At 38.4% G+C, this 20,320-nt stretch overlaps 1 protein-coding gene across 1 annotated transcript; it reads right to left on the bottom strand.

Moving 5' to 3' along the window:
• Positions 1-426: 426 nt before the first annotated feature.
• On the bottom strand, positions 427-20,022 carry LOC127102126 (uncharacterized). Its single transcript, XM_051039541.1, has 3 exons — positions 19,660-20,022; positions 1,640-2,431; positions 427-1,572 (listed from the first exon to the last, which is right to left on the bottom strand). The coding sequence occupies exons 1-3, from the start codon at positions 20,020-20,022 to the stop codon at positions 427-429; spliced, it is 2,301 nt and encodes a 766-aa protein (XP_050895498.1).
• Positions 20,023-20,320: the final 298 nt, after the last annotated feature.

Below are 20,320 nucleotides of genomic sequence, written 5' to 3'. Positions count from 1 at the left end.
ACTTTAGATATACCTACACCCTTTAGACTAGAACAACACTTATGAAAAGGGCTCCATAGGAGTACCTAGGATGTTTTGGATGCTTAAAACCTTCCCATTGCATAACCAACCCCCTTACCCAGATCTCTGACATTTTTACTAGTTTTTTATTCGATAAAACTTTTAGGTTTTTGTTCGCTTTCTAACCATTCCTTTGGATAAAGTGCAGTGGCGACTCGACTTGTATGGTTTACCTTGGATTTAGTCAATATCTCTAATGGTAACGAATACCCCGCTACAATTGGTTACTCCAAAAGGCATCACCAAATACTCATAATGCCCATATCGCGTTCTGAATGTTGTCTTGGATATATCTTGTTCCTTCACTCGAATCTGGTGGTATCCGGACTTCAGATCAATCTTCGAGAATATCAAAACGCCTCTAAGTTAGTCCATCAAGTCATCAATGCATGGTAAAGGATATCTATTCTTGATAGTGACATTATTAAGTTGTCGATAGTCAACACACAATCTCGACTTCCTATCCTTCTTCTTCACCAATAATACAGGAGCTCCCCATGGTGAGACACTTGGTCGGATAAAATTCTTTGATAGCAGGTCTTCAAGTTGTCTTTTTAGTTCTAACATCTCAGATGGAGCCATTCGGTATGGAGCAATATGAATAGGTGTAGTTCCTGAGATCACATCGATAGCAAATTCAACCTCACGTACTGGAGGTAACCCCGACACGTCTAATGGAAATACTTCTGGAAACTCTCTTACCACTCGTATCTCATTAATCGTTACTTCTGGCTTCATGCTGACAGAATTTAAGAACACATACTTCTGGATGCCTCCCTTCAAAGATATTTTCATTCGATTTCTATTTAGAAATCGAGAAACATCGGGGTCTGGAAAGATTACAGACTTTCGAGCACAATCCAAAAGAACATGATGACTAGATAACCAGTCCATCCCAAGGATCACTCCCATATGTTTCAGGGGAATACAAATCAGGTCGACTTTGAATTTCATGCCCAAGATAGTTAAGGGGCATTGTAAGCAAGCTTCATTAAGTATTACAGGTTCAGAAGATGGTATTGTGACCACCAAATCAAAAGGCAGTGAAGTAACAAGTAGTTGTACATAATTTGCACACTCCACAGAGATGAAAGAATGAGTAGCACCAGAATCAAATAATATTGGGAATAGTTTCTCTGTAATTTCACACTCACCCTGGATTAATCCTGAGGCATTCGAAGCTTCCTCTCCCCCAATGTGATAGGCACGTCCCTTAGTAGTAGGCCAGATAGAATCATTGTTGTTGTTGGTAGATGGAACATGATCTCTCCTTGGTGCTCGACAATCCCTAGCAAAATGTCCCGATCGCTGGCAAAGATAATAGACTCTTGCTCTTTCTGGGCACTGAGTACTCACATGTCCCTCCTTATTGCAGTTGTAGTAGCGAATACTACTTGAATTTTGTGGCCTCTGACCTCCCTTGAACTGTGTTTGAGGTTGGTCTCTTCCACCCCGTTGAGGTCGGATGTATGCTTGTTGTTGCTTGCCCCTATTATTGCGGTCTTGATGTCCCTGTTTTAAAAAAGGCTTAGTGATATAAAGTTCTAAACAAATTTAAAGAGAATTTCTCAGATTCTACCTGGTGTCTAGACGGTCCTCCAGCAACCCATCTATTCGGACGTCCTTGCTTCATCTGTTCCACCTTCTTACATTTCTCCACTAGCACTTGGAACTGACGGATCTCCAAGGGCTCCACAGATTCCTTAATCTCATATCTGAGTCCTTGCTCAAACCTCTCACACTTATAGTTCTCATCCACATGGTCCCGAAAATAGCGGAAATATTTGGCTAGTGAGTCAAATTTGTCAGCATACTCAGAGATAGTCATATTACCTTGGTACAGTCTAAGGAATTGAGCTTCTTTCTCATATCTAGCACTTGATGGGAAATACTTGTCCAAAAATTTATGTTTAAATGTTTCCCAATTCAGTGCTTCATTGTTACTCTCCATTAGCTGCTTCGCACCCCGCCACCAGGATTCAGCCTCTGCCCTAAGCAAAAAGGTTGCATATTCCACCTTCTTAGCATCTGTGCAGTGCAACATTTCAAAAAAATTCTCAATTTCTTGTATCCAAAGATCAGCCTTATCTGGGTCATGTTCCCCTTTAAACTTTGGTGGGTTTTGACGATTAAAATATGTCAGTTCTCTCGCAGCAGCAACAACTTCTTCTCTCTGATCCCTTAGCGCCTCACGTTGAGCTCGGATTGCAGCTTGTTCGGCAGAAGTTTCCGCTTGTTGAATAGTAGTGGCAGATTGTTTTGCAATAGCAGTAGCCATTGCGTGAATTGCTTCAATGGCGTCTATCATCTCAGCAATTGGCTGGGTATTTTGTGGGTCTGTAGAAGTTCTTCGTCGACTCATTGCAACTTCCTACAAGTACACTTGCATTAGAAGGGTTTTTAAGATCTCATCCTAACACTTGGGCTATAAGTAAGTGGTATCCAAAGAAATTTGCTACACATAATTTTTCACACTTGTTAGTACATAACATACGTAATTAAATCCATAAATAGTCACAATGTTTATATAAAATATTAGAAGACTAAATAACTCAGGCATCACAAAATTTTCATACTCATACGCCATACAAGATCGTCCCACCCAAAAATGTGTGTCCAAGGATTATTGCTCTGATACCAAATGTAACATCCCAGATTTTTTTTCAAGATATTATTTAATGGATGCTATTAAAGTGCAGCTGTTTTTTTTATATATAAAATAGAATAATTATAACGATAACTGAAATAAAATTTAGAGAATAATAGAATTAATAAAATTTAGAAATAGTTGGATAATCCATAATAGAATAAAATCAATATCCGTATTTCTAAACGAGTTTGGATGCTAGAAATAAGTGAAATAAAGTGGCGTTCTTCTCTTATTAAATAAAATGCTAATTTTGCAAAACCCTATTTTCTTCCCCACACGCTATTCAAGCAACACATTCAATCATGCCTTTCTCCTTGAATACCTAAAATATTAATTGTAAGGGTCAAATTCCATATCCAAATTGAATCATACTCACCATAAGAAAATGTCATAAAATAATATAGAAAGACTCCACCAATTAAAATATAGTTAATATATATATATATATATATATATATATATATATATATATATATATATATATATATATATATATATATATATATATATATATATATATATATATATATATATATATATATATATATATATATATATATATATATATATATATATATATATATATATATATATATACATATATGCTTATATTATATGAAATGCAATGTGACTATAATACTATATGAAACACAAATGATCCGGATAATAAGATCCATTTCAATGGATAGTCTGCCACAAAGGCGTCTGCCACAAAGGCCCGAAAAGCGTCAAATATGCCACAAAGGCCTGAAAATATCAAACTTATTACGACAGTCACACACCATGACCACTAACAGACTCTATATGATGCATGTTCCGTAAGTATAAACAAATAGTTACTACCAAAATTATTTTTCAACAACTAATCTATTATCCATGTATCGATGCATTTATATTTCAATTAATTTATCTCAAACAGTTGCTAGTACTCTTGAATATCATTACTTACCACATGCTTTTATATATATATATATATATATATATATATATATATATATATATATATATATATATATATATATATATATATATATATATATATATATATATATATATATATACCTGCAACTGTGAGTGAGCTCACACTATACAGTGTTTTCGGAAGAATAATTTTTCATTATGATAATTACTTAACTTGCATAATAAAAAATCAATTATTAATTGATATGTATAGAATCCAACCAAAGCACTACGTTATCATGTTGAAACCATGATTGCCAGCACAATATATTCACTTATCAATATATTTACATATCCTAATTTATACATAGTAATAGAATTATATGCTATCACATAGCCAAAGTAATTACCCATGCTGTAGATAGAAAATATTGGTACATAATCCTACTTTAATAAAACAATTAATAATATACAATTAATTATAAGATAGAAATTTAATAATATGGAGATTATGGTTTAGTTACAACGCAATTAATAACCCCAGTAAAGCATGCATTAAACCAATACATATATAGAAAACAATTTTTCTTTATTTTATCGTTGTTTTAATTTTAATAGGTATAAGTTTTACTATCATTTTATAATACTTCTTTATGTAGTATGAGTGTATGGAAAAAAAGCCATTACCTTACGAGTCGTCTCTATTAATATTGACTTTTAATCTCCTACGATTGATTAATCCACCGAGTGCTTAGTATTTCTAAGAGAATGATTATTATTTTTATTAGGAAGGATATAAACTAGGAAAAATAAAAGAATAAATGAAAATATAGTACCTTTAATGTGTAGAAATTTTGCGGTGTCTTTTATGAAATTGTAATGGTATAGGTTGAATATATTTTTTTTGTGAGTGAGAACAATTGAATTAATAGATTTTTAGAAAGCTGGAAGTTAAGGGAAAAGAGGGACATAAGTGGCACCGGTTAAAACAAACAAAAGAGGAATTTGTGGAAGTGGAAGATCGGAATTTTGGATAAGAATAAACTGAATTTTATTAATTTGATCTATCCGCTCCAACTTAGTCTACTACCCTCCCCTTTTTTTTAGAAACTACCTCACTTAGTCAAAATTGAATTCTCAATTTTGAATTGAATATCTTAACTTTGTGTGTGTTTTACGTAACTCACTTCTTGTACTGTATTTTTCAACCAAGACTAGCCAGATGCATCCATATTACTTTCATACCCATATTCATCCATTTATATTAATAAATTAAAATTAAAATAATAATAACAACACATACCATTAAGTGTTAAATTCATTTACTATATTTATTTAAATTTGGTTTAAGAGGAAAACAACAACACATATTATCATTAAGTATTAAATTAATTTAATATATATTTAAACTTAGTTTTATAAAATGATAATCACACACTATATTTTATATTTTATATTATTTAATATATTCATAATTAATTTATTTAAATTTTCTTTAAATTATTTATTTATTTATTTAAGCTTTATTTAATAAATATAACGATCACACAAAATTTTATATTTAAAATTATATAAATATCATTTTTAATGGGTCTTTTTTTTCCCCTTAATATTTAACTATTATAGTCACGCTAATTTAGCTACTTCTAATAATTAATAAAAAAAAATGAGTTCTACGCAATCCATTAAAATTAAGGACGTTACACCAATCATCTCAAAATTATGGAGCATCTAGAGAAAGAGAACAGAGAGCTGAAGGACGAGATCGCCCGCCTGACTGCCATGATGGAGTCAGTTCTTACTGCTCAGAGCCAAGCTTCTCCAACGCCTGCAACTCCTCCTCCTCAGAGGATAGTTATTTCAGAGGTGGCTACCTCTACCATGCTTGCTGCTACCGCTCGTTTTTCATCCACTATGCCTACCGGACTCCCATGGGGAATGCCGTCCAGCTTTATGCCTGAAGGCTTTGCGCATACTTTTGCTTCCATGTCGGCATCTAGCCCGGTCATGTCTGTGCCACCTCCCGTTGTGCACACCTTACCTAGTGTAGAGGACACCATTTATCATTCTGATCCGTCTGAGGGTCTGGATGTTTACGAGAAAATGGATGAAATGAAGGATCAGTTTCTTGAGATGCGCAAGGAATTGAAGACGCTAAGGGGTAAGGACTTGTTTGGAAAGAGTGTTGCTGAGTTGTGTTTAGTGCCCAATGTGAAGATCCCGGTGAAGTTCAAAGTGTCTGACTTTGAAAAGTACAAAGGGAACACTTGTCCGCTCAGTCATCTAGTGATGTATGCTCGCAAGATGTTTACTCAGACTGACAATGATCAACTATTGATTCACTACTTCCAAGATAGTTTGATCGGTGTTGCGCTCCGTTGGTATATGGGATTAGACAGTGCAAGCGTTCGTACTTTCAATGACCTAGGAGAGGCTTTTGTCAAGCAATATAAGTACAATGTGGATATGGCACCTAACAGAGACCAGCTCAGGTCTATGTCTCAGAGAGATAAGGAGACATTTAAAGAGTATCCATAGAGATTGAGGGAATTGGCTGCCCAGATCACTCCTCCTTTGGAAGAAAAAGAGATGACAAAGATCTTTCTGAAAACTCTGAGTTCATTTTATTATGAACGTGTGATTGCTAGTGCCCCTAGTGACTTTACCGAAATGGTAAACATGGGGATGAGGCTTGAGGAAGGAGTCCGAGAGGGACGTTTGTCGAAAGATGAAGCATCTTCGAGTAAGAGATATGGTAGCAATTTTGGGAAGAAAAAGGATAATGAAGCGAATGCAATAAGCAGTGGGAGGCAGAAGAGGCCTCAGATCAGAAGGAATCCACCATCCCGCCAACATCATCATCAAGTATCTTCAGTTATCCCTGTGTTTTCTAATCAACAGTCAACACCAATTCAACAACCACAACGTCAACAACAACAACGAACAAACACCTACAACAACAACAATACCAAAAACAATCATCATCAACAAAACTTTGAGAGGAAGAAGGTCTTTTTCGACCCGATTCCTATGTCTTATGCAGAATTGTACCCGTCTTTGGTTCTCAAGAACCTAATCCAACCAAGAAACCCGCCGCAGATTCCAGAACCACTTCCTTGGTGGTATAAGCCTGAGCTCCGTTGTGCTTTTCACCAAGGAGCACCCGGACACGATATAAAGAACTGTTATCCGCTCAAGTATGAAGTCCAAAAGCTGATGAAGACTGGAATGGTGTCCTTCATGGACCGTGCGCCAAATGTGAAAGCAAATCCATTGCCTGCTCATGGGAACTCTTCTGTGAATATGGTGGATGGTTGTCCTGGCGAGTTTAAGGTTTTTGATGTGCGTTTTATCCAGAGGTCCTTGGTGCAGATGCATAAGGACATTTGTTTGGTGAGTGATTGTGAGCATAACCATGATGGTTGTGCTATTTGCAGTATTAACCCGAGGGGTTGCGAAGTTATGAAAAGGGACATCCAGCGACTGATGGATGGAGGCATGATTCAAATTGTTCAATCCCGTCAAGTAGATGACGATGTAAATGTCACAGTACCCATTTTCAAGCAGCCATAGAGATTGGTAATTTAGTACGACAACAACAATAGATCAGTATCGTCGTTGGTTATACGGTTAGCGAGCCCAGTCCCGTATTCATATGATAAAGTTATGCTGTATCAGTATAATGTTACAATGATAGAAGGTGGTCAAGAGGTCCCGTTACCTACGACTAGCTCTGTGGTGAGCATTGCTAATGTTACCAAGGTGACTCGTTGTGGTCGTGTGTTTGGGCTGGTGTTCCCAAAGGATAAGGAAGAATCAGCTGTTGGAAAGGAGGTGGAAGTGCCTGTTGTAGATCCAGTTGGTGCTTCAAAAGGTAAGTCTGGTGAATCCAGCAATTTGAAGGCTAAAAATGATGATGAGGTACTTCGGTTAATCAAGAGAAGTGAGTTCAATGTGGTGGAGCAGCTGCTCCAAACCCCGTCAAAAATCTCAGTGTTGTCTTTGCTCATGAATTCTGAAGCGCACAGAGAAGCACTGCAAAGAGTTCTGGAACAAGATTTTGTAGAACATGATGTTATAGTGGATCAATTCGATCATATTGTGGCTAACATCACTTCTTGTAACAATCTCAGCTTCTGTGATGAAGAACTCCCTGAGGAGGGCAGAAATCATAATCTGGATTTGCACATTTCTATGAATTGCAAAGAGGATGCTTTGTCAAATGTGCTTGTTCACACCGGGTCGTCACTGAATGTGCTGTTGAAGTCAACTCTATCAAAGCTATGATACCAAGGAGCGCCTATGAGGTATAGTGGTGTAATCGTCAAGGCTTTTGACGGTTTGCACAAAACGGTTATTGATGAAGTGGACCTTCCAGTTAAGATAGGTCCGAGTGATTTTCAGATTACTTTTCAAGTAATGGATATCCACCCGGCCTACAGTGCTTGTTGGGAAGGCCATGGATCCATGAGGCAGGAGTTGTTACCTCCATTTTACACCAGAAGCTCAAATTTGTGAAGAATGGAAAGCTTGTAATTGTTAGCGGGGAAAAGGCGATGTTGGTTAGCCACCTGTCATCTTTCTCTTATGTTGAAGCTGAGGATGAGGTTGGAACTCCATTCCAGGCATTACCTATTGCTGTTGAAAAGAGAGTTGGGGCACCTATGTCCTCATCGAAAGATGCTAAGAAGATTGTGGAAGAAGGCAATGTTGATCAGTGGGGGCGCATGGTAGAGGTCTTCGATAACAAAGGCAGAACCAATTTGGGGTTCCAGAAAGGTTCATCAACTGCAAGGACTGAAGATATGCAACTTAGCTTCCGTAGAGGAGGGTTCATTCATGGGAATGAACGACACTTAGTTGTTGTGCTAGAGGATGACGAAGAGGAAGACTGCACCAATTTTGTGACGCATGGAAAGGCTTGCAACAATTGGACTGCTGTTAATATTTCTGTTATTTTGCATCAATCTAAGTAATTGCTTTTATATGTTTTTAAAATCCTTCTCTTGTGCCTAAGGGAGAAGTGAACATTCTTGAGCATTTTCAAATTGATCATTAATAAAATTAATTATATTCATCCATATATATGATGTCTTGTTTTTACTTTTTGCTTTATTCTGAAAATGGGAATCACAAAAAAAACATAAATAAACTATATAATTGTCCATCTGCATAATATTTGGTCACAAATCCATTTCTCTAAAATCAAAATATCAAATCATTATGCAGGTTGGTTCCTAACCCCATTGAATACAATGATCCTTCTCTTTCTCCAAATTTTGAATTCCCTGTGTTTGAAACCGAGGAGGAAAGTGATGTAGAAGTGAGTGATGAATTGTCTCGTCTTCTTGAGAAAGACGAAAAGACCATTCAACCGTTTGAAGAGCAGATTGAGCTAGTCAACTTGGGTTCCGAGGATGATGTGAAGGAAGTCAAGATTGGGTCTCGCTTGTGTCTAGATGTCAAGAAGGGGTTGATTGATCTTCTTCGAGAGTATTCAAATGTGTTTGCTTGGTCCTATCAAGACATGCATGGTTTGGATTCTGAGATTGTGGAGCATAGATTGTCGTTGAAGCTAGAATGCTCGTCAGTCAAGCAGAAGTTGAGGAGAACGCATCCTGATATGGTTGTGAAGATCAAAGAGGAAGTGTAGAAGCAGATTGACGTCGGTTTCATTGTGACCGCTGAGTATCCGCAATGGGTGGCCAATATTGTGCCTGTGCCGATGAAAGATGGGAAAGTCTGAATGTGCACTGATTATAGAGATTTGAATAAAGTTAGTCCGAAAGATGATTTCCCTCTGCCACACATTGATATGTTGGTAGACAATACTGCTAAATTCAAAGTCTTTTCGTTTATAGATGGATTTTCCGGATATAATCAAATCAAGATGGCACCCGAAGTATGGAGAAGACCATATTCATTACACCTTAGGGAACATTCTGTTGTAGAGTGATGCCTTTCGGTCTAAAGAGTGCTAGTGCAACTTACCAAAGAGCAATGACTACTCTTTTTCATGATATGATGCATAAAGAGATTGAAGTATATGTCGCTGACATGATTGCTAAATCAATTGATGAAGAGGAACATGTTGAGCATTTATTGAAGCTTTTCCAGCATTTGAGGAAATATAAACTCCACGTGAATCCCAATAAGTGTACTTTTGGTGTTCGTTCTGGTAAGTTGTTGGGCTTTATTATCAGCGAGAAGGGTATTGACGTTGATCCTGCCAAGGTCAAAGCAATATAAGATATGCATGCGTCCAAAACTGAGAAGCAAGTCAGAGGTTTTCTCGGCCGCTTGAATTGTATCTCCAGATTCATTTCCCACATGACTACCACATGTGCACCTATATTCAAGCTTCTTCGGAAAGATCAGTCTTGTGATTGGACCGAAGACTGCCAGAAAGCTTTTGATAGTATCAAAGAGTATCTGCTTGAACCTCTGATCTTGTCTCCACCTGTTGAAGGAAGAATGTTGATCATGTATTTGACTATGCTTGAAGAGAGTATGGGTTGTGTTCTTGGTCAGCGAGATGAGACTGGAAAGAAAGAATTTGCAATTTACTACCTCAGTAAGAAGTTCACCGACTGTGAGACTCGATATTCTATGCTTGAGAAGACTTGTTGCGCATTGGCTTGGGCTGCTAAGTGTCTGCGTCAGTATATGTTGAATCATACCACTTGGTTGATATCCAAAATGGATCCGATCAAGTATATATTTGAGAAGCCTGCTTTAACTGGGAGGATTGCCCATTGGCAGATGTTGTTATCAGAGTATGATATCGAATACCGATCTCATAAAGCGATCAAAGGTAATATCTTGGTTGACCATTTGGCTCACCAACCAATTGAAAATTACCAATCAGTGCTATATGATTTTCCTGATGAAGATATCTTGTACTTGAAAATGAAAGATTGTGATGAACCATTGCTTGAAGAAGGACCAGAACCTGGTTCCTGTTAGGGCATGGTATTTGATGGAGCTGTTAATCAATATGGTAATGGCATTGGGGCGGTGATCATTACTCCTCAAGGCACGCATCTATCATTTACAGCTAGATTGACTTTCAAGTGTACGAACAACATGGTAGAATATGAAGCTTGCATTATGGGGCTTGAAGAGGCCATGAATCTCAGAATCAAGTATTTAGATGTCTTTGGAGATTCCGCTTTGGTTGTGAATCAGACAGGTGATTGGGAGACAAACCAACCTGGTTTGGCACCGTATAGAGATTATGCGAGGAGGATTTCAATTTTCTTTACAAAAGTTGAGTTTCATCATATTCCTCGAGATGAGAACCGGATGGCAGATGCTCTTGCAACATTGGCGTCAATGATTATGGTGAAGTATTGGAATGAGGTTCTCAATTTGACTGTGATGCGTCTTGATATGCCAACTCATGTATTTGTTGTTGAAGAGATCAAAGACGAGAAGTCGTGGTATTATGACATCAAATGTTTCCTCCAAAGTCAGATTTACCCGTTTGGGGCATCTTTGAAAGATAAGAAGACTTTGAGAAGATTAGTCGGTAATTTCTACTTGAATGGTGATATACTGTACAAGAGAAACTTTGACATGGTTTTGCTCAGATACGTGGATAGACACGAAGCAGACTTGTGGATGACCTAAGTGCATGAAGGTTCCTTTGGTACTCATTCCAATGGACATGCAATGGCAAAGAGGATGTTGCGAGCATGTTACTATTGGCTGACAATGGAATCTGACTGTTGCAAATTTGTGAAGAAGTGCCACAAGTGTCAAATTTATGCTGATAAGATTCATGTTCCTCCGACACTATTGAATGTTATTTCTTTTCCATGGCCCTTCTCCATGTAGAGAATTGATATGATTGGGATGATTGAGCCCAAAGCTTCGAATGAACATCGTTTCATTTTAGTGGCAATTGACTACTTCATAAAATGGGTTGAAGCGGCATCGTATGCAAATGTAACCAAGCAAGTCGTTGTAAGGTTTATCAAGAATTAGATCATATGCCATTATGGTGTGCCAAGAAAGATCATTACTGACAATGGATCGAACTTGAATAACAATACAGTGGAAGCTCTTTACAAAGACTTTAAGATTGCACATCATAATCCTTCTCCCTACAGACCCAAGATGAATGGGGTTGTCAAAGCTGCAAATAAGAACATTAATAAGATTATTCAGAAGATGGTTGTAACGTATAAGGATTGGCATGAGATGCTCCCATTTTCTTTGCATGGGTATCGTACATCCATCCGCACTTCAACAGGGGCAACTCATTTTCCTTCATTACGAGTGCTCATGGAAGCCAAGTTGGCTGAGGCTGAATGGTGTCAGACCAGGTTTGATCAGCTAAATTTGATAGAAGAGAAAAGATTAACTGCCATGTGCCATGGTCAGTTGTATCAGCGGAGAATGAAGAAGGCTTTTGATAAGAAGGTCAGACCTCGTGTATTCAGATAAAGTGACCTTGTGCTCAAGAAGATTTTGTCATTCAAACCAGATTCCAGGGGAAAATGGACTCCTAATTACGAAGGCCCATATGTTGTTAAGAAAGCCTTTTCGGGCGGTGCTTTGATTCTTACAACTATGGATGGTGAAGAGTTCACTCGTCCTGTGAACGCAGATGTAGTCAAGAAATACTTCGCCTAAAAAAGAAAAGAACAACTTGCTAAGTTGAAAACCCGAAAGGGAGACTTAGGCAAAAATGAGCGTCTCGGTGGATTGAAAACCCGAAAGGGCGATCCATGCAAAAATTAGAGCCATAAAAACAGAAAGAATTTCCCGATAAGTTGAGTACCCCACCTTGGGGCGACTTATGCAAAAATTAGGGATTATGGCAAGTAACTGCAGTCTGCTGATTGTCCAATTTTGGAAAGACTTTGTTGAGCATAAGGGTTGACATCGATTCATTATCCCAGTAGCGGTCAAGAGCACAGTGGATATCAAGAGTTGGTAGAAGGATTAAGGATCATTTGTATTCAATGTAACCCTTTTCCATGTAAATTACCATTTTCAACTTTGTAAAAAATCTATGGAGTCTTGTCATTTACAGACTACCATCCCATTAAATAAAGTTGAGCTTTTGACCAATTGTTTCTACTCTTATTTACTTCAACCAATAGTTTAAATTTTATTATGATAATTTTGGAAATTTAAATTTTTTAATCAAAATCATTTTCTTAAAACATATAAAAGCAAGAATTTTTTTCCAAAGCAATTAAAAGGAAATATCAACAGCACGTCAAAGAGCAACAAGTCTTTAAGTGCGAAGCATCAGAGGTTCCCTAAGCAGTTAACCCTTCGGGTATCCCTAGTTGTTTGTGTTGATCGGGTTCCCCTGCGAAGTGTTTGTCCCCTAGCAGAGTTCCGATTCTTTGCCCCAGTTGAGTTGGTTGATTCAGTACCTTGCGGCGTGTTATTTCCCTGGCAGTGTTCCCCAACGAAGTTCATGTTTCTTCAGCAAGGTTGATCTTCAGCAGAGTAAGATGTTTTCCCTAGTAGATCGCGTTGGTTTCCCCGCCAGTCACCATCCGACTCGCTCCCAGTCAGGGTTTCCTCCTGGTTTCTGAGCAGCTATTTGTGTTTATCTTTTGTATGGTTGTCTCCCATTTGATATGATGTTGACCTAAAATTCCCTGCAAGCTCAATAACTTCTTCTCTCCTCAGCAGATCTCCTCCCTCGGCTAGACTTGAGCCTTTGGTTTGTTGATTTCTCTGTTCTCCAGCAGATGTCTCCCTCTTTTTGTGGATTGACCGAGGATTATACTGATGATTTAAATTCTTTGCGACACCTTTGTATCCTTTGTGATCGTTTGTATCCTTTGTGATCGTTTTGTCAGCATAATCATCGTGTATATATATATATATGTATATATATATATATATATATATATATATATATATATATATGTATATATATATATATATATATATATATATATATATATATAATTTCATAATTTGCATATTGGCACCATCATATTTGATTGATTTGTCGATTCGAGATTCTCATTCTCTGTATGGCGGTACTTTATCCCCATACAAGTTCGGTGTCTGTCCTCCCTCAATTGTAGAGTGTCAGCCCCTTAGGCAGAAAGACTTTAAACTTTCTCCTATTCCCCATTGAGTTGTTTCCTCGTGGATGAGTATTACTTCAGTTTCCTTCCTCTTTTATTATCTGGATGGAATCACTCCCCTTGAGTTATATCCTCATCGGGTTGAGTCTTGATTGACTGTTTCTTTCTAGCTCTTACCTAGATAGATGCTTTGAGTCTCCTAAGAGATTATTACCCAGTAACTGGTAATATTCGTCTTAGTTTTCAGTTTGTTACTTCTTGCCCAATACCCGACAAAAGTACCCATGTTTTCCCAGCAGTGGAGTTCCCAGTAGATTCATTTGTTTCTGATTCTCCAGGATGTATATCCTTGATATGTTCACCCTAACCGGTGACGGATATCTTTCTTTCCCCTTCCTGAGTCTATCCTTAATATGTTCATCCTAACCGATGACGGATATTCTCATCCTTGGTATTCTACCCATTAAAAAGGTAGTTGTAATCCCTATTTTCCTCCCTAGAGAGTTAATCCTTGATGTGTTCATCCTAACCGATGACGGGTTTCCTTCTCTTTGTGGTATTCTACCCAGTAACCGGTAGTTGTAAACCCTACTTTCTCCCACAGAGTCTATCCTTGATATGTTCATCCTAACCGATGATAGATTTTCTCTTTGATGGTATTCTATCCAGTAACTGATAGATGTAATTCCTATTTTCTCCCCTCTCAGAGTCTATCCTTGATATGCTCATCTTAACCGGTAACAGATTTTATCTTTGATGGTCTTCATCCAGCATTCAATAGATGTAATTCCTACTTTTTGTTCAGTTGGTTTATCCTTGATATGTTCATGTTAATCGATGACGGATATCCTCCCTGACAGTCACAGGCAAGTTCATCCTTGATCTGTTCATCTTAACCGATGACGAATCTTCTTCCCTGTTGAGTTTATCTTTAACATGTTCATCCTAACCGATGACGGATATTCTCACCTTTGGTCTTTTGCCCAGTAACTGGTAGTTGTAAATCCTATTTTCTACAGTTTTCCCCAGCAAGGTTATTCTTACCCAGTAACCAGTAATGAATACTCCTTCCTGGCATTTCCCAGCGAGTCATCCTTGTTATGTTCATCCTAATCGATGATGAATGTCCTCTTTGTCAGATCTTTATTATCTCCTCACCCAGTAGCAGGCAGTAGATAATAGATTTATGCTCCTCCTGTGTTGAAGTTTATTTCTTCCCCAGTTGAGTTAAGTGCGTGTTTCCTTAGTGAAATCGCTTCCCCTGCATGATTCAAGTACTTCAGTTTTATCCTTACTTACTCGTATCCCCTGCAGATGTTGTTGTTCCCCGGCTGAGTCTTTGCCATGTTTGTATGGAATTCCTCGAGTCCCCCAACAGTTTTAAGTCATAGCCTGGCCTACGCATAACTCCTTTATCCCCCAGAGAGTCTTTGCCTCCCCAATGAGTTTTCCTTACGGAATGCATTATACTCCTGTGGACTTTCGGTCTCTGATTTCTTTTCCTTTGTGGCAATATTTCCCCACAAAGAATTTACTTTTACATTCATATCATATACATCATGAGGTCTCTTAGGACCAAAATTTGTTTCTATGTTTTTATTTAAGCCCAGTCTACTGAGTCGAGCCGAAGATTTTAACCTTCACCTCCTCAGTTAGAACGTCCTTAAATAGGGGCAGCTGTAAGACCCCAATTTTGACCCTAAGATCCCTCATGCAATTTCATCATATGCATTAGCAATGAGATCATACCTTGGCATCCTCCTTACCCCTCTTTCATTGGGTTTGTTTTGGGAGAGATCACCAAGCACCATGTGATTGTATCATACTTGTATATTATCATTTTACTAACCAAAATACCAAAAATATGTCTTTGCATTTGCCTAAATCTTTTGTAGGTAGGGCATGATCGCCATTGATTCATCAAGTTCATATCTAGGGTTTGAGACCCTCATGACAAAGAGCACAACCATGAATTGATCCAATAATGGTTATGAGCATCATATATGAGTTCCATTGATCTCTACATGTTATATTGATCAAGTTTTCTTCAAGGGTTTGGAGGTGATTTGCCTTAGAAACCCTAGTTTGACTGAGTATCCTGAGTAACTTCTCCAACAAGCTATCTCACCAATTGATCAAATTTCTCAAGGGAAACTTTAAAATTCATCATCTTATGCATATATGATCTACCATGATCCAAGAAAGTCCAAAGAATTGAAGGTTAGCAAGTTGGTTGATGGTGGTTGGTCAGATGAATTCATCTGATCAAAACTGGGTCTTCCTAGATCCTATCGCCTACAATTTTCACCATATGAAAATGATTTCAAGATCAAAGTTACTCTAGATGACATTCCAAACAATTTTCATGTTGAGACCTAGATCTATTTTTGCTTGGAAAATCATTTTCTATGATGAAACATTATAGGTCATTTTGTCTAACCCTAATTTGAAAGTCAACTTCCCAAGGCCATAGCTTGCTCGATTTTTATGAGATGAAAGATTTCCAAGTTGCACAATTAAATTCAAGACGTCTACTTCAAATTTTATGTTTAGAGTGAGAGCTAATTCAACTTCTATGAGCATGTGATATGAGGTTATATTATAGGTCATTTTTGACCCATACCATTGAACAAGTGATTTTTCCAAACTTTAAAAAATGCATAACTCTATCATTGTAAATCCAAATGACATGAAATTCGTGACCATTTTAAAGGTCTTTGAAAGGGCTACAACTTTAATGTAGACATTTTTTTTCATTTGAAGCTCACATGAAAAGTTAAGCAAGGTGGAATATTGAGATATATGGCTTGACACTTAGAAAAAATTTCAACATGTTGAAATTTCCAAACTTCCACCTCAAACATCTCCATGTTCCAAGCTAAAAATGAAAAAGTGTTCAACATCAAACTTGTTCCCCTTGATCCAAGCTTTCCAAAGACCTTAAGTTCATGCATTTTGGACAAAGATTGCTAGGTTTGCGGATGGCTTTAACAGGGCCGCATCATTGGAAAGAATCAATTGCATAAACTTCAGTTCACATTGCCTTGCCATTCAAGCTTTATTCAGACCTCAATTGGAATCATTTTGGACCTTAATGCATTGCATCATGGGCATGTGCATGCCCATGCACTCGTGCCATCCATATTTCCAATTTTGGACAGATTTTTGAAGTGTGCAAATATCATTCCATTTGGCTATAAATAGAAGGCTTCTGAGCTCATTTGAATCACACTTTGCGCGTCAGCTTTGCCCCCCGTTGAAACCCTCTCATTCTAAAGGAAAACCTGAGAAATTTCAATTTGAAATTTGAGTTTGAATCTCAACTGTTGGAGATTCAAGAACTCCAGGATCCAAAGCCTTGCAACCTCTCTAATCACTTCCTGCTAGCTTCTCAAGTGTGATCAGATCGTGTTTGGAGCAAGCAACATCAAGAACTGCATAGCATTGAAGGTAATTTTCAGAAAACTTCATCTCTTCGATTCTCACAGGATTCTACTAAATTCTCTTGGATCTTTAGTTGTCTGAAGTCCTACCAATATAGGCAAAAAGATTGAGTTTCTTAGAGGTCAAATCGAAGCAACTCAGTTGACACACCTCAAAATTCAACTCCTCATATCTTTCTATATATGTGGAGTTAGTTAAAATTGAGGTCAGATTCGTGCTCTACGCCATTTTTTCTTTCAAATCATGTCCTCCCTTTTTATTTTGGTGATGGTTAAAGGTGGACCAGTCCAGTCAGGTCCACCGGAGAAGAAGACCAGAGCTACAGCTTCGGCCGTGTGTTGGCACGTCTCAAACCATATTGAAGTTCTAGTTATCAGACTTTCGATGTCACACGGGTTGTTATGACATCCAATTCTGCACAGACATGAATTATGCAGAACTTAAAAGTAAGTGCAGTAAATAACACAAGTAATTGTTTACCCAGTTCAGTCCAACATGACCTACGTCTGGGGGCTACCAAGCCAGGGAGGAAATCCACTATCAGTAGTATTAATTCAAAGCTAAACTCACCCGTTTACAACTCTTCACTTAATCCCTACCCAATGCAATTTCAATCTTACTCTAAGATCAGAGTTCCTACTCACTCCCCCTCAATCACCTCAGTGATTACTACCTTTAATCAATATTAAAGACCATTTTGAAGTCACACTTCAAACAACTCTTGATTGTGCTTAATGGCTTTAATCAAGATACACAACACTCACGCTTAAAAGCTTAGAGTGACACAACACTTATAACTCAATGAACACCCAATGCCAATGCAATCATCTACTTGATAATAGCTTGGCTTACAAGATACGTCTAATACAAGACTCACACAAATACAGCAGTGAAGTATGATGGACACACTAAATCTTCACGCCTCAAAATCCCCAGTTCTGAATGAAGGAACGACTTCCTTTTATATTGCAGTACTTGGGCCTTTGCACTTGTATTTTCCTGAATTTAAGGTCACCCGAGTTTCCCTAAATTCCACATCTAGGTTACTAACAAATAGGCTATTTATTAGGTTCATTAAATGTAGCTTGGTTGTTGATTTCCTGGATTTTCTCTCAACTGTTGAATCCCTAAAGAATAGCCTGAGAAAAAGCTGAAACAGAAAACTAAACAACCTACAATATAGCATATGCTATCAGGAATGAATGTCACAACATTCAGCTTGACATCAAGGACCATATGCTAAGTCTGTTTTTCCTGAAAACAGACTGTACAATTTTGCTGAACTGTACAGGACCAAACTGTCAATTCTATAGTAGCAATGTACATCAATACATGTCAAAGTATCCATGTCAGGAACATGCCAACATTGGATGTTTCTCCAGATGTCATGACAATGTCAGGAACATGCTTACCCAGGAACAGTTTGTAACTGAAGGCCAGTGGACTCTCTCTTCTTTGCACAAAGTCATTGTCTGTCAAGATGTTTGGGAATTGGTTCAACACAATGCCACAAATGAGAGACGGAAATGCTATAGGTCCCTTCACACTGAAACTTCCAGCATGTTTCATGGTTTGATCAAAGATGTAGGTACCATAGTCCACCTTTGCCTTGGTACCAACAGCATAGATGAACTTTCCTAACATCACAGACACAATTGACTTGTGATTAGTAGGGACCCAGTTTGCAGCTCCAACTTTGTGTAACATGGCATATTTCACACTGAGTTGGCTAGCCACCAGCTTCCCTTTAAGAGGCCACTTCCGGACTTGATTTGCAGTGATGACTTGACAGATTCTGTTGTCAGTCACTTCAAGCTCTGGGTGCACTTCATATGCTCTTCCCAAATACAGATTGATGACTGAGGGGGAAAAAGTCACACACTTGCCACGCAGATAGACCTTTCTAAATTCTCTGGACTTGCCATCTGCACACTCCTCTGACAGATTGACAATGAACTCCTTCACCAAGGTCTCATAGCACTTTGGGAGTTGAGTCACAGTTCTCATTAGCCCTGCCTCTTTAATCAGGTCCACAATCTCCTTACAATCCAAGGCATTCTGAGCCAGCTCCCTCTCCAAGGCCAGTCTTTTGTGGTAGACATACTTCCACCTGTTCACACTAGAGGCAAAGTGGAAGGACACATTGTCAATGGGTACCTCTGGAACACTAGCAGCCAACTTGCTAGAGGTTGGCTTCTTCTTGGACAGGGATGTTGTGACATCACATGGAACATCCGAATCAGACTCCACCACAACCGCCTTGGTCTTCATTTTCTTGGGTACCTCTTTGCTCCAAGATTTAGCAGGTCCATGTCCTTTTCTTTTGCTTGCACTCTCTGTCACTGTTTCCTTGGGAGAGGTTGTCTCATCGACCTCCTTGGTTGGGGACCTCGGCACCACAATCTTTTTCTCTCTCCTAGTCCTAACCTTATTGGCTATGCTAGGGATAACAGAGGCCAGCAGTTCATTATCAGAGAACTCTTCCAGGTTAACTGTGTCAGCTCTAGGGTTGTCATCAACATCTTGAGTGACACTGACCTTCTCACCTCTCACCTTGTTTACAGGTTTATCATTCTTAGGACCCTCTTCAGGTAGTCCAGACACCTTCTCTCTTAACACAACTGCGGTTTCTCGACATGCAACATCATCGGGTATGATAGTGTTCAAGGGAACGGAAACCCCAGGAACATTCTGATCACCGGACAAAATCTTAGTGACAATAGAAGCAATGGCATTGTGCACATACCTCGATCCTTCCTTGGAAGGGTTGTCCAGAGCGATAGCTGAGGAGATTCTGGAGACCGTTTCTTTTGGTCTTCTTGCATGGGAAGACGTTGCAGCATTGACACCAACTTCCTCCCGGTTAGGGTTGCAAGACTCCGTGCTGTGGGAATCGGACATGGTAGTGTAGGAGGTGGTATCGGATTGGTGTGCCATGCTGAAAATCTTAGAGGAGAGTTGAATCGTTTCTTTTGGAGAAGGTTTGCACGAATGAGAGTTGAAGCGATGGAATGTGAAACGCTTGATGCAAGAGTAAGGTCTATTAGTTTTTGACCACTCAGAGCACACTATTTGTTGTTTAATAATTTTACTCACTAAACAGTAGCTAACTAACTTCATTAGTTGCTATAAATTATCAGACGTACACATTCCCTCTTTGCCCTTACTATTGTCGCACTGAGTCACGCACAATGTCATG

The sequence above is a fragment of the Lathyrus oleraceus genome, chromosome 1, assembly GCF_024323335.1.
Source record: "Lathyrus oleraceus cultivar Zhongwan6 chromosome 1, CAAS_Psat_ZW6_1.0, whole genome shotgun sequence".
NCBI lineage: Eukaryota > Viridiplantae > Streptophyta > Magnoliopsida > Fabales > Fabaceae > Lathyrus > Lathyrus oleraceus.
This window is presented reverse-complemented; position numbering and strand designations above follow the sequence as displayed.

Bases quoted from the DNA above. Each gene is read 5' to 3' on its own strand.
- LOC127102126 (XM_051039541.1), bottom strand. From the start codon at position 20,022: ATGTCCGATTCCCACAGCACGGAGTCTTGCAACCCTAACCGGGAGGAA. The intron at 2,432-19,659 runs GTCAGTGTCACT...GTGTACTTGTAG, and splicing joins ACAAGGTGAGAGGTGAGAAG to GAAGTTGCAATGAGTCGACG. The intron at 1,573-1,639 runs GTAGAATCTGAG...TTTTTAAAACAG, and splicing joins GAGGACCGTCTAGACACCAG to GGACATCAAGACCGCAATAA.